This window comes from Danio rerio, chromosome 3 (genome assembly GCF_049306965.1).
Source record: "Danio rerio strain Tuebingen ecotype United States chromosome 3, GRCz12tu, whole genome shotgun sequence".
NCBI classification, from domain to species: domain Eukaryota; kingdom Metazoa; phylum Chordata; class Actinopteri; order Cypriniformes; family Danionidae; genus Danio; species Danio rerio.
Genome location: NC_133178.1, coordinates 23,098,006 through 23,112,928, shown reverse-complemented (window position 1 = coordinate 23,112,928; position 14,923 = coordinate 23,098,006). Strand labels below are relative to the sequence as shown.

At 33.3% G+C, this 14,923-nt stretch overlaps 1 protein-coding gene across 6 annotated transcripts in view; it reads right to left on the bottom strand.

Moving 5' to 3' along the window:
- The window catches only part of pvalb6 (parvalbumin 6), a 137,441-nt gene that overhangs the window by 63,813 nt on the left and 58,705 nt on the right, over window positions 1–14,923 (bottom strand). For 3 of the 6 annotated variants that reach the window (XM_073937951.1, XM_073937952.1, XM_073937958.1), the window contains one exon: window positions 9,985–10,192. The exons of 1 other annotated variant lie outside the window; for it this stretch is intronic. In XM_073937951.1, coding sequence (XP_073794052.1) covers window positions 9,985–10,192 — 208 coding nt within the window. Of the gene's footprint in view, window positions 1–9,984; window positions 10,330–14,923 lie in introns of those variants that run through there. 2 more of the 6 variants (XM_073937956.1, NM_205573.3) reach the window with 2 other exon arrangements.

Sequence of the window (14,923 nt, the reverse complement as noted above, 5' to 3'; positions counted from 1 at the left end):
TGTAACTATAACAGAGTTATCATATTTAAAAAGTAATATGTTACAGTTTTAGTTACTGTCAAAAGTAATGCAGTTACATTAACCAATTACTAGTAACACTGATACTGGCTGTAGTAGGTCTCGGTACTTGCCATAATAATCAAAGCAGCAGCAGCGTAGCAGATCTACACCACCAAGACTAAATACATCAACATATATCCATTACCATACTAAATCCAGAGAGTTCATGACAGAAATGATAATATCCCTATGCAAATATCTTCAGAATATAGATATAAATAAATATGTACAAGTAAAGTAAACAACTTGTATGTGCATGTATGTGCTGAAGGAAATATTTATATTAAAAAACATATATTTATATTAGAAATGTAAAAATAAATTTATACAAATTGATGAAGTGATATAAAAGAAACACATAAAATAGTATTAGACATAGGATTTGTATAAGATTGAAAAACAATGTAAAAAAAAACTTGAAAAGTTGCTTTGGAATAATGATTATAGTGAAAAGTGCTATACAAACAAACTTCAATTTAATTTAAAACAAAAATTATGAAAAGCCAAAAGGCCATAAAACTAAGAGGTGCATAAAAAAAATAAAATAAAATAAACAGTTTTCGCTTGCAATGTCTGACCTTAAATATACAAGCACAAGGCAAATAGAAACAGGCTAAACATACAGCACACACTCCTACACTAGCTTTTGGCACAGATGTATAAATGAGCGCAGGATAAATAAATAAATGGCATACTCCTACAGAGAACATTCACACCAAATAAACTGGCTTATTAACTGAAAACCTCTCATGTTTATCTGTGCTGACATTAGCGTGCCAACTAATGCATGTGTGTGTGTGCATGTTTGTGTGTCTGTCCATTAGCATACGGCGGGATTCTGAGTGGATAATTAGCAGGTGTTTTAGCATTATGGATAAAATCCAAATGAGATAAACACACAAGCAGGCGCATACGAGAGGCTCGACTTCAAACACACACATATTAATTTCAAACACTCCTGACACCCACACAATGTCGCTGACAAGGACACTGAAAAGAGAGAGGGATCCGTCTCTTGATAATGTTGATAAATTCACCAGAAGTGCTGAACACCTGATCAGAACTGGGGGCAGAAATATTAATTAACCCTCTGCAGCTCTTCACTCACTTCTGACAGGGAATGGAATGAGATTTGGTAAAAGTTATGGCACTTGCTAGGAGTACAGTATGTTAACAGACATGCAGAAAAATGGTGGATATGGTGCTGAATGGTCCTGAAAAAAATACTGTCATTTGTTTTGTGGACACTTAAAACTTATTTCATTTGGCCTAAAGGTTTGATTCCAAACTAAAGCTCAATGACATTTCTTTTTTGTTTTTGTTTGTTTGAGATATCAACATCAAAATTGGAAATTAACCGGTTTTGATTTGATTAAACTTTTAAAGTAATGCTGGTTCACAACAAAGGCAGATGACTGTGTCACTTGCCCTAGTTTACTCACAGGATGTTTGTTTATTTTTTACCTTAAGTACATTTTCTGAAACTGTTGAATTATTTGAGCTTGCAAAGAATACACAATAGGGGCGAAATCAACATTGGTTGATTCTGAAAACGTAGCCCTATATAAATTACTAAAGGTTGCGAATTTTGTAGCCAGAAGACCTGTAAATATGGTTGCCTTTTGTCTTCGATTGCTATGCAATGGTACAATGCAGATCCTTTCCATGCTTACCAGCTGACCGCTTACCTTTGTATGGACAGTTTTCTCACTGTTACCAGTTTGACCAGTAGCCCGCCATGTAAGTTGGCGGACTTGAGACACAAAGAGGATTTGACCGTGACGACAGAGGGCTTTTCTTTTTTTTGGATTGCTTTTAAAAACTGTTTATTGGGTTTAGGGAAGTGGGTGGGAGGGGCAATTTGTGCTTTTGAAAACACAATTGGTTGGGTTTAGGAAAGAAGCAGGGTGGGTCAGTTGATGGGTCAGTCAGTCATTCATTTATTCAGTCAGTCGACAGCGACCTCTTGTGGATTTACACGAGAACAGCAAGTGCGAATGGCACTCGCGAGATAAATTTAAAATCACAGCAGCCTCTGGTGGATTTGTGAAAATCAAAACTGCAAAAAAAAAAAAAAACATTACTCCTGGGATGTATTTGGTGCTTTCAAAAATATATATAGGGGTACGTTTTTAGAATTAGCCTATGTTGGGCGAACATAGTGTGTTCTTGGCAAAACATATTCCACGTTTGTGCTACCCACTACAAAATTGCCCATATTTAAGTATTAGCGTTGACTCGCACTAATCTACTCGCAGTAATATTTAAATTTTCTTTTGGTGTGAACCCAGCGTAAGACATGTTTTGAAAATATTTACAAAAAAATGTATAGCAGATTTGAAAAAATAATGAATTAAATGTAATTCCGTACCTTAAAATCCCCTAAAAGCACACAACTCAATATATTAATAAATATTCAATATATAACAAAAACTAAAATACAATTTGTGTGCTTTCTGACAGACACACAAAGAGCACACAAGGGGTTAAATCCCCACCACTTAAATTTAAAATTTAACACGCATACAAACACACTTTATAATTTACAAGGACTCTCCATCTAAATGAGAAATGACCCTGTTAAGTATAATTTTTGCAATTTGAATTAAAAGAACACAAGGTATGTCCTCATAAACCATCTTAATATAATACAAATATGTCATGCCCATGTCATTATAAAATTGTGTGTCCTCATAAACCACACACACAAAAGTCTGCAATCTAAACTCTATTTTGACTGCAGGATGCATGATATCCCTATAATACATTTTTCATTTAAATGGATTTTGCCATTTCTTTTATTTTTCTAAGATATCCTTATAGATTTCCTGTCATCATCTCATTATTTAAGTAATTTTTTCTTATCATAAAATATTTTCAAGGGATTATTTGTTGGTTATCGCTCATGAGTGAAAACAAGTATCCTGTTGATACTGACCAGAAATCAAACAATATCGCTGCATTTCTAAACATAATCCATCTGTAATGAGAGACTCATAAAGGAAAGGAGTGTTTGAGAAGCAGCACTGCTCTGAAATGAAACTGCAGTGTTCTGCTGCTGTACTACAGCATGGGCAGTTATCAGACCGTTTGACCTTGAACGAGCAAGTGATCAGGCGTAAATGCTGAAAGGGACTTTAAACCTGAAATTGTGGGAAAACGTGAGGATTTGACAGCTCAGATATTGAGTTTTGAGTCAGAATCAGTACCCTGCTTTGTGAATGTGACTGGAAGCAGAAAGCTGTGGCGCTGCAGCTGTTTGGCGCTTGTGGCTATCAATGCGCTTATGTGTGTGGTGTGGATATATACTGACACAAAGCATGCTTTCCTCTCTGGAATGAAAAATGTGATCCATTAAAGATCATTCTAATATCTTATTTCCAAATGACTAAAGTGAATTTGGCCAGAGAAGCTCTGAACTAGTAAAATATTATTAAATAAATAAGCAATGTTAAATAAATCAATGAATTAAAAAACAAGAAAAAAAACTAATCTATAGGAGACTGTGAACTCTCCATTTAAGCTGAAGTAATGAGGTATTTAATTAACACATTACCTTAAACATTGAGTTCAAAACTCTTTTCAAATGAGTAGAAATAGTTTTCAGTCAATTCTGAGTTAACTATTGTATACAGTGTAATAAAAGAGGCTGAACACAATATTAATATTCCACTGTAAAACCAGATCAGTTAACTTAAACCGCATAAGAAAACTGATTTGGGCAAACCTGTTCTGAAACCAAATGGTTTGAGTGCTTTAAACTTATATATACATTGAGTAATTTATGTTTGTATTATTTAAGTTTATATTTTCAAACAGTATCAATAACATTTTAGGTTATCTCTATGAGTTCAGCTAACTTAAACCAGTCGAGTAGTTATTTATTTGTTTGGACTTATTTTGTTGAGTTGACTAAACTCAAATGAGTGAGGTTGGCAACTTAAATGGTTTGCTGCAATCGGTTTCCTCAAATCAAAGATATATAGTTGCTTGAACTTAATTTGTTCTATTATATGAAAACAAAAAAATGACTTAAAAATATAATCAATATAATCTGTATATACATGTATATAATATATATATATATATATATATATATATATATATATATATATATATATATATATATATATATATATATATATATATATATATATATATATATATATATATATATATATATATATATATATGGATGTCTACTTTGATTCCTTCATTCATTTTCATCTTTATTCCAGAGGTCACCACAGCAGATAAACTGCTGACTATTCCAGCAAATGTTTTAAGCAGCAGATGCCCTTCCAGTCACAACCCAGTATTGGGAAACACCAACACACACTACTTTAATTCCCACCCATTTAAACTTTAATATTAAAAACTCATGTTTATTATTTTCAATACCTAACGAAGCTTGTGTATATTCTGTTATTTGCCAAAGCTGACACGTGTACCTTCACCATCTCCTCCACATCACAAGTCACTTCAGTTTTAATTAGTATGCGTGCGTAGTTCTGATGAGACATCGGCCGTAATTGCTTTGATCGTTTTTACGTGAGGCTGCTAATGCGGGGCTGGAATAACGCAGACCTCACAAAGTCTTGAATCAATTAATCTATCATTTCAGGACTGTCACAACAGTACAGCGCATTAATTAATCTCCAGAAAGCCTCACTGAGTGATGTGTGTGTGTGTGTGTGTGTTTGTGTGTGTGTGTAAAAGATAGACAGAAACAGATCGCAAGAGATAGGTGACTGTTGAGTTTCATCGAAAAGCTGCCCACGTACCAGAGAAATTCAAACATACACACAACGTCACACACACACACACACACACACACAGACACACACACACACACACACACCAACACAGCATTCTCTATCTGCCAATACTCAATTAGTTTCAGCTGTCCAATCTCCACAGCTCTCAAATCCACACACACACACTTAATGATGTCAGTTCATCAAAAAAAAAAAAAAACGCACACGCACACGCACACGCACAACAAAAGTTAAATGCCTATAACTATGAAAATCTCATTTCAAAGACAAGTGTCAGACAAACATCACATTAAAAGAAAAAGGAGAAACAGTACATTTTTATGCTTAAGTCTTTTACAAACTTGCTGCTTAAATCTTTCCTTGCCATTGATGGAATTCTTCTGTCATTTATGACTGCACTTTCCTGCCATAGATGGAATTCAGCCAAATGTTCACTGTAATATGGTTAGGCGGAGCTACTACATAAGATTGTGGTCTCCTGATTCAAAAATACACAGAAGCAAACAATATGTAAGGGATAATGTAGATCTAGGTGTTTTTTCCTCACAGAATAAAGCCAGACAGGCTTATCAGCAGCCTGTGGTGAAGCTTTATTCTGCAAAACAACTACCTGCATGTACATTATCACGCTTATTACAAGACTACTTGACTCAATTGTAAACAATTAGACACAAAACAGTGATTTGAGCTGTAATAATTCATTACAACTAAATGTAAAGCTTGCAGGAGTGTATAGCCTACAGTACCCTATGTATTATTAATTCACAAGATGGTGCCAAAAAGTCAAAATTAGTGGAGGGACAGATAACAAATAAATATTTATGCATTCGTTAATAGTCAAGATGAGCCCGTGTTATTAGATTCAGTTGATGATATCTGGGAATAACATGAATTGTGTGATTGACGGAATCAAGCTTTCCAGAGAGGTGTAATAAGTATCGTTAATTGTATAAGTGAACTTGATCACAAAGCCTATAATGAGGGAAAACCTGCTACCTTTTGCCTAAAAAAAGGGAATCTGCTAAAGTTAACACTTTGACTGCCTGTACGCAGGCCAGGAGACAAAAGGACTGAAAGAATGGAGGAGAACAAGGCTAAATAGACTACTTTTTGAGGTAAAATGACTACTAATCAACAGCATATTTTTTATGATCATCTCCCAAATCCATTTCATCATTGATGATCTTCATGTACTGTATTCAGCTGCATTCAAAACCACTAAGCGCTTCAGAATAAACAGCTTTAAGTGTGTCAATGGACTTAATGATACTCAATCTATGTTTTAATTGTCATTGTGAATTTGAAAAGGATGTAGTAGTAAGCTCTGATGAGGATGAACTTGTCCCTGAAAGTTTTTGTTATGAAACTTTCAAGTTTAAGTGTTGCACAATAAGAAATGAAATATATATATATATATATATATATATATATATATATATATATATATATATATATATATATATATATAAAGCAAAAAGATAGAATAATATGGTTTGTTTTGCTTGTTGCTTTGTTTAAAAGCAGAGTCCCCATTCTTTCTTTGCCATATTGTATGTTCAGAGGAGGCCATGAATTTTTATTGGAAATGATATACAGTATAAAAGAAAATGCAGGTCTGGCTGGCAACCTTTATTTACAAAAGAAAGGCAGGAAAAAAGAAACACTGGTAGGTTAAAAGTTCATGTGCAGGGACACGCACAATGCAAAAATGGTTGTAGTAAATCTTTTGAAAGTTCAAATTGAACTTTTGACTTGAATTATTTTAGGGCCTTTTACTATGCTAAAGCTCAAACCAGAAGATGATATTTTTCTGCCTATAAGCATACAACAATGTTGTGCATAAAACATTATGAAAAATATTCCAATGAAACTGCTTCTTTATGCTATTGTCATTTGAGTTGATGTGAGAATGTTGCTTATGTTTTATATATAGATCAATTTTTAAAACAATGTCTAGTATAAGACCCCTAAGGTTTTAATATATCATAACATCATGAAGAATTGTTTGACTTATTTGGTGGACCAATGTCAAGAAGTACGTTTCAAAAACAATTATAGGTTAATTCAACTAGTTTTTCAAAGGGTGTAGACGTGCATAAAGCCTTTTTCATTATTTCATTTAAGAATGACGGTGAAGGCTCCAGATCAGATGACAGATGTTATTTTAGGTGTCTAAAGTGTGAACTTCAAGGTAAACCACCAGTCTGGGACTGAATCGTTCCATTTGGTGCTGCTAGTGACATAATAAAAATGAACATTTAACCTTTAAGTCAAGTCAACAGCATCCAGTAAAGACACTGGGGAAACAGACTAGTTTAAGAAATCACACAGTTTAAACTGGTAACCCCTGGTGTACCCAGTCTAAATGACCAAAAATGTGCAAGACACTGTGCGTGTGACTGATTTGGTTCATTAACCAGAGCAGGAAGCCTGCAGGAGTAATGCATCTTTCACTCACACACACACACATACACACTCTTTGTGGCATCACTGCAGAACGGCTGTAATCTTTTTGCTATGCTATCCATTCAGCTTACAGCATTCTCGCAGTCTCCACACACCCTGACAGCAGGCATCAGAGAGTATTTGAACCCAAAGACATGTTACTGCACCAGGACCTGAGCAGCGCTATAAGCAAGCTTTTTTCCTCGGTCATTCTCTGCTGTTTTTGCGAATCTCTTCTTCTCCTTCTGTGCTAGTTGTAGATGCAGATTGTGCAAAATAACAACTGGACTAAAATAAAAGCAGTATGGTGAGATTTTGCCTGCATTGTGTGGACCAAATGTTTTTAAAAAACAGGGGGAAAAAATGGTAAAACCTGCAATCACCAAGACCCTCCTCATCTCTTTAAATTCCACTGTTAGTAAAACACATTTTTGATCAACATCTTGGGTTGATCACGCTTTTTTTCCCCTTGTTTGTTTGTTTTAAAGACAGGCAACTAGTCCACCAAGTTGTAACAATGGCAGCTAAAAGGTTAATAAAGATAAAAGAGGATCTTAACAAACCTATAAATCAAGTGTTTAGATATATATTTAGCCCCTTTGATATGTATATATATATATATATTAATATTTCCAAAAAGAATGTTTAACAGAGCAAGACAATTTTCACAGTATATCTAATAATGTTTTTTCTTCCGGAAAAAGTCATATTTGTTGTATTTCGGCAAGAATAAAAGCAGTTTTTAGCCCCTTTAAGCAAATTTTTTTTTACGATAGTCTACAGAAGAAACTATTATTATACAATAACTTGCCTAATTACTCTAACCTGCCTAGTTAACCCAATTAACCTATTTAAGCCTTTAAATGTCCCTTAAGCTGTATAGAAGTGTCTTGAAAAATATCTAGTGAAATATTATGTACTGTCATTACTGCAAAGATAAAATAAATCAGTTATTAGACATCAGTTATCAAAACGATTATGTTTCGAAATGTATTGAAAAAATCTTCTCTCCGTTAAACAGAATATATATACCAGACTGTGTCCTATATGATGTCCTTTGCTCTATGTATACTTATGTGCTATGCATTGAACAGTGTATATGAATTATAATAGGTTATCTTTTTATTTAGCAGTCTGACAGCCCCGCACCCTCCAAAAAGCATTAAAAGAGATAGAAATTTAGTGCATGAAGAGTCATTCTACTTTTTTAGTTTAAATAATTGTAATTGCATGCAATTAAAGTGCATATTCATATACAGTTGAAATCAGAATTATTAGCCCCCTTGAATTATTAGCCCCCCTGTTAATTTTTTCCCCCAATTTCTGTTTAATGGAGAGATTTTTTTCAACACATTAACAGTTTTAATAACTCATTTCTAATAACTGATTTATTTTATCTTTGCCATGATGACAGTAAATAATATTTGACTAGATATTTTAAAGACGCTTCTATACAGCTTAAACTTAAGGCTTAGCTAGGTAGGTTTGGATAATCAGGTAAGTTATTGTATAACGATGGTTTGTTCTGTGTAGACTGTCGAAAAAAATATAGTTAAAGGGGCTAATAATTGTAATAATTGCTTTTAAACGTTAAACATTTGGGAAATATTTTTAAAAAATCTAATTTCTAAAAATGTTTAGTGACTAAAATATGATTTTAATAAATATATCAGTTTACTAAATCTGTTTTGTTTAAATGCACCAAAATACATACACTGAGAAATGGATAAAATTTTCATTTTCACAATGTGGTGTACTTTGTTATGCTGAGCACTGTATCTACAGTACCTTTCACTATTTATACGAAGAAAATGCATAGAATAATGTGTACACACGCAAATTGGAATGCATCAAAGATGAAAAAGGTGCACAATTAGAAAAGTGACAGCAGTAAATCAATTTACAGACACCACACAATTAACACAAAATATTACTTGAAATGAAATCATTTCCTCTGTAAATTAGAAAAATTGGGAAGAGTTCATGAATCAGATTAACCAGGGTGTATTTAGAAAAACAATTAACAGAAACAACACTTCAACATCACAAGAGATAGATAGATAGATAGATAGATAGATAGATAGATAGATAGATAGATAGATAGATAGATAGATAGATAGATAGATAGATAGATAGATAGATAGATAGATAGATAGATAGATAGATAGATAGATAGATAGATAGATAGATAGATAGATAGATAGATGCAATATTGCCTTCATCATGGTGTTGAAGTTTAAATGGCTTTTTAACGAGCGATTCATCAAGTTCATCTGTGTCTTCATAAAACTCTCTGCCAGTCTATTTTCATTTTACAGTCCTATATTCACTAGATGTGATCTATTACATTTTCAGTAATGCTGTACAAGCGCTCTCTTTCCCCCATCACACACACACAGTGCAGAGTGCTGGCAGAGCTCAGCTGTGGTTTGTGAATGGGATATTACATGATGATGATGTTGCAGCCACTCTGACTTTGACATGAGACGACCACTCGCTTTCTGCATCCACTAACTGTCTTACTCTTATGCATACTTGATAATTCACCCATTTCTACTATCTGTCTTACTTCCTATAAGCTGTGTGTGGTACTTGTTCTTTTTTTCCCTCTCCATCCCATCCAAGAGATCCTTGTTTTATTGTCTGTAGTCATTCCATAACTCTTCCCTGAGTGTGGTGGTAGTGCATGCCATTGTCTTACCCGCTGTAGAGTGAGCTGGAGTCCCGGGTTCAGCTGGAGGTTCAGGTCTGCAGAGGAACGAGACCGGCAACACACAGACAGACAGCGAACCAAACTGGAGCTTGAGCACACCAAAGAGAGAGAGAGAAAGAGAGGAAGAGAGAGAGAGATAGACAGAAAGGGAAAAAGAGAGAGAGAGACAGATACAGAGCAGGACGGAGACTGAACACTGAGTAGTTGGAGGTGAGATGAAGGGGAGAGAGGGAGTGTGAGAGGAAGATAAACGTAGAGAGAGAGAGAGTTGGGAAGAGAGAGAGACAGAGAGAAGGGGAGGGGCTTAAGTCAGATAGGAGGGGCTATGTGATGCTGTAAGAAAAGCAGTAAATGAATGAATGACTGACCGAATCACTGAATGAATGAATCACATGAACAAATGACCAAATAATCATCCTGAACAAACAAACACCTTAATGAGCTGCTGAATTATTAAATAAATGAACAAGACTTAAAGAGCAAATAATGAATGAACTAATTAATCAATGAAAGGCCAAATGAATGAGCAAATGAGCTAACAAATTACCAAATAAATCGATGAATAGACAAACAACCAAATGAATGAATGAATTACCAAAAATATAAAAAAGCAAACAAATTAACCACCCAGTGATTTAAATGAACGGCTGAAAAAACAAAAGCAAATAAACAAATAAATAAACCTTCAAATTAGTTTAAAACAACAATGACTGAATGATTGAATAAATGAACAAATGACTCAAATACACAACAGACCAAATGAATTTATGAATGAATAAATCAGTGGACGAATGACTAACCCTCTACCGCATGGTGTTGCCATATGGCAACATGACATGTATGTTCATTTCTCTTTCACTATTTCTTTAAGACCAATGTTCTAATTTTTTGTTGTTGTTGGAAAGAGAGACCTTAGTGTAGCCAATGATGTGCTTTGGTTAAGTCACATGACATGAAGTGTGTTTCTGTGGCGTGATTTCTGACAGACTGGTGTTTATTGAGTGTGGTTGCTGAATGCAAATAAAAACGCCAATAAAAACAAAGGATCAACTCATGTCAGATCCACAAAAAAATCTGAGATATCACCTGAGAGAAGAAAAGGACAGGCTCTTTCTGCAGATGAAGTGAGGATGAGATGGGGTTTAGTGACCATGAGAATGATGTAGAATGGACATTTGATAAAGCCATCGACAGTTCCAGTAAGTTAGCCCTGAGGCATCCAGTATAAGACAGGCGTAGCATTGGAATTGGAATTACAAGGTTGTATCTGCGTTCTGAATGATTTTGAGATATTGAGCTTCAAATTTTTTGTATTCCATAGCAAACAGTATGTGTGTAACATTTGTTTTTAAATAAAAAGTCTTAATATGTAAACAACTTATTAAATGACATCTTATTTACATTATAGGATGTTTTTTATAAGAATTTATTAACTTAATTAAAAAAAATGTCAGATACAACCTTATAATTATAAGGTGACGTAGTAGCTACATCATTTTGATGCATCTGGATATATTAGGCTTGTTATTTATTTATTTGTTAAAATATTTACAGGAGAAAATATTTATTTTTACTGTATGTTATGTACATGATAATGAAATATTATAATTTTTTTCAATACCATTCAGCAAAAAAGAATGGAATAAATGCAAGCTGTTGGAATATCAGTTGTTGGAAAGTGTGTATAATGTGTCATTTATAAGTTTTGTGTTAAAGCTTACAATACTGCAACACCATTTAAATTATTTCAAACAGCAAAATTATTAATTATAAAGAAAGTTCTAAACTTGAAATTTCTAACTTAGATCCACTGTTGGACATTGTTGCCATATGGCAACATTTCATAAAGTACCTTCAAATTTTACAGCACTTCAAGTTCAGCCATATTGAAAAAGAAAACAGTCAAATTATATATTGTTTTATAGATCAATCATAATGCGAGCAGTAGAGAGCTAAATAAAAGACCAGAATAAAAAATGATATAGCAGATGGGTCAATCAGCTGAATGAATCCCTGAATGAATAAATAGATGAATGAACAAATGAATAGAGGAATTAACTGAATAAGAAAATGAAGGACCTGAGCCACTGAGTAAATGACATTCTGAATGAACAAATAAACAAACAAATTATCAAAAATTAATGAACAAAATAATAAAAAACTATTAATGAATGAATGAATTAACAAATGGCCTAAATCAAAAATGCCCAAAGTAGGGCCCGTGGGCCAAAGTAGGCCTATTGTAGCCTTTGATTTGGCCCACCATCCCATCTGAGAATGGATGGAGATTATGGGGCGATTGCCTTTAACATAGAGATGGAAAGTCATAGAGAGTCATTTCTATTTGACGTAACCTTTTTTGTTTGTTTTATTGCTGAGCTCCAAAAAAAGCAAACTGAAATGAAATGTTTTAATTAATTGTGGTAAATGAATCAGATTTTTAAAAATGTAAGCAATGTCACTCAACGCACAGAGGACAATGCAGAAAACCTTGGTGAGCATGGGCCGGAAGATTCTGACGGTATGATAACCTTGGATAAAATATCACAGTTTCACGGTACTGTGATTACTGCTCTAAAAATATATTCTTTTTAAATGTCTGAGTAAAAAACAACTTTTTCCACTTTTAAACACAATATATTATATTTTGAGAAACATTTAGAATATTTTGTAACAGTAAACATGTCAGACTAAATAATTAAAATGAATCATTTACTTCCAGTGTCTTCATTTGTTTTAAACCTTTTATTTGTTCAGAATCTTTTCTGCTCGAGATACTGTTGACCTAAAAAACGCTAAAAAATTTTTTTTAAATCTTACTCACACCTTAGGAACAGTATAGCAGAAAATATTTGCGGTTTTAAAACCTTTATTGTATACCTTGAAAATGTGCATCATATGCCTGATGGTGAGCCATTAAAAATTTTTTACAGATGCATAATAATTTCATGTTAAAGAATTATGCTGTATCAGTTAATATAAAGCAATGTTTTCTAGTTGTTTTCAAATTAATTAGGAAATTACCAATGGTAACTACTTTTGGCCCACTAGCCTCAATCAAGGCTGGTTTTTGGCCCTTTATAAGAAAACTTTTGGGCAAATCAGGCCTAGATAATTACTTGTGAATGAAAAGAAAAATTATCTAAATAATGAATGAAAGACTGAAAGAGCTTAAGAGACTCCAAAAATAAATGAACGAATGCTTGAGTAAATCCTTAATAAATTATGTAAACAATGACCTAATGATAAATTTCTAAATTTAAAAAACATATTAATTGACAAGCCAATACGAGAATAAACGAGAAATGCCTAAATAAGTGAATCAATTTTCTCACCCAATAATAAAGAACAACACATGAATAGTAAAGTTAACAAATAGCTGAATTAATGAATACATAATTAATACATCAATGAACAACAAGAAAACGTGGATCAGTTCACTTTTACTTATGACCTACTGAATAGTTCCTCCATGCCTATACTTAATTGAATTGAGAAAATCACATATCAGTCATACTGTATCACAAATTAAATTGAATCTTTTACAAAATCCTCTTTTTCACTACAGTCTCTGGACTGTCTATTTTAATGATAGACAAATCACTTTATCAGATTAGGCATAGACATAAAAATTACAAGATTATGCACTGACCTAAACATTATAAGCATGATTTTCAGTAGAATTGCAGCAAATTCTGAGTGTAAAATTAACTTTTGTTGAGCCAATATATTGTGATATATCTGGTAACTGTGGCACATGACGTCAGACTGAATATGGGAATGAAAGTTTAAGGAACCAGGGAGAAAAAAAGGAATAAATTAATACTTTGACTAGTTCATAAAAAGGAACAGAACTTTTGGAAAGTCCCTGAGAGGGATATTTCCCCAAACTCAAAAAAAAGTAATAACGCTGTTATTATTTACTTATCCTTGTGTCATTCCAAATCTTTGTGACTTATTTTGTGTGTGTGAACATCTTTGCTTGTACTTTTTGGATTAATTACTTATCAAACATTTCTCCTCATTTGATCAAGATTGTCTCTGAAATGTCAGAGATCTGAAACATTGTTCACCAAATCCTTCCAAGACGAAATCTAAACTAAATGTAAACATTACTCATATATTCTGTCTAATCGTATTTCTCCAATGTATTTCTAGGAGGAAAACTTGATATTTAAATGAGAACAGAAACAAAAACGAAAGCTCCTGAGATATGAAAGAACAATCCGGAAGCCTTCAAGCACATCCCGATGAAAATTATGTTTGGAGTTGATGATGAAACACAAGGTTTAATAAACTGGAACAAAAACAAAAAGTCGCTGAGTCGGGAAGAACTACCAAAAAATGGGGAAAAAATACCCATGAGACTACAAAGAGTGGCATGACTACACGTTATAACAGGATGACCTGAAGGCACATAGACAATTATTTTTTTGAAGAAATAAAAAAATTTAATTTGTCTTCAAGCATGAACTATATTGCACAGCATCACAGAAACCCTGTTGCCTGTTGCTACCCATCACAGTTCACAAATGAACCATATATGACTCCATCCATTTATATCACATTGTGGGCCACAAACATCTGCATTCCTGTTTATTTATGTTTAAAAAAAAAAAAAAAAAAGCTTATTCTACAGTGGCTGAGAGAACAAAAACGGGCTGCATTTTTTGTTTTTTTTACAACACTTACTGATACTGATAAATAGATGCTGTTTCCCAAATAAATTCTGTACACACGATTTAAAGCCAAGCAAAAATAACACTCTTGGTTTTGGGTGAATGTTTGAATAAACATATACACATAATTAATAATAATAATAATAATAATAATAATAATAATAATAAAAACAACAACAACAACAACAACAACAACAACATTTAAAGATGTCGATCTTGGAGGGTTTCTTTAAAACACAACTCTGTTT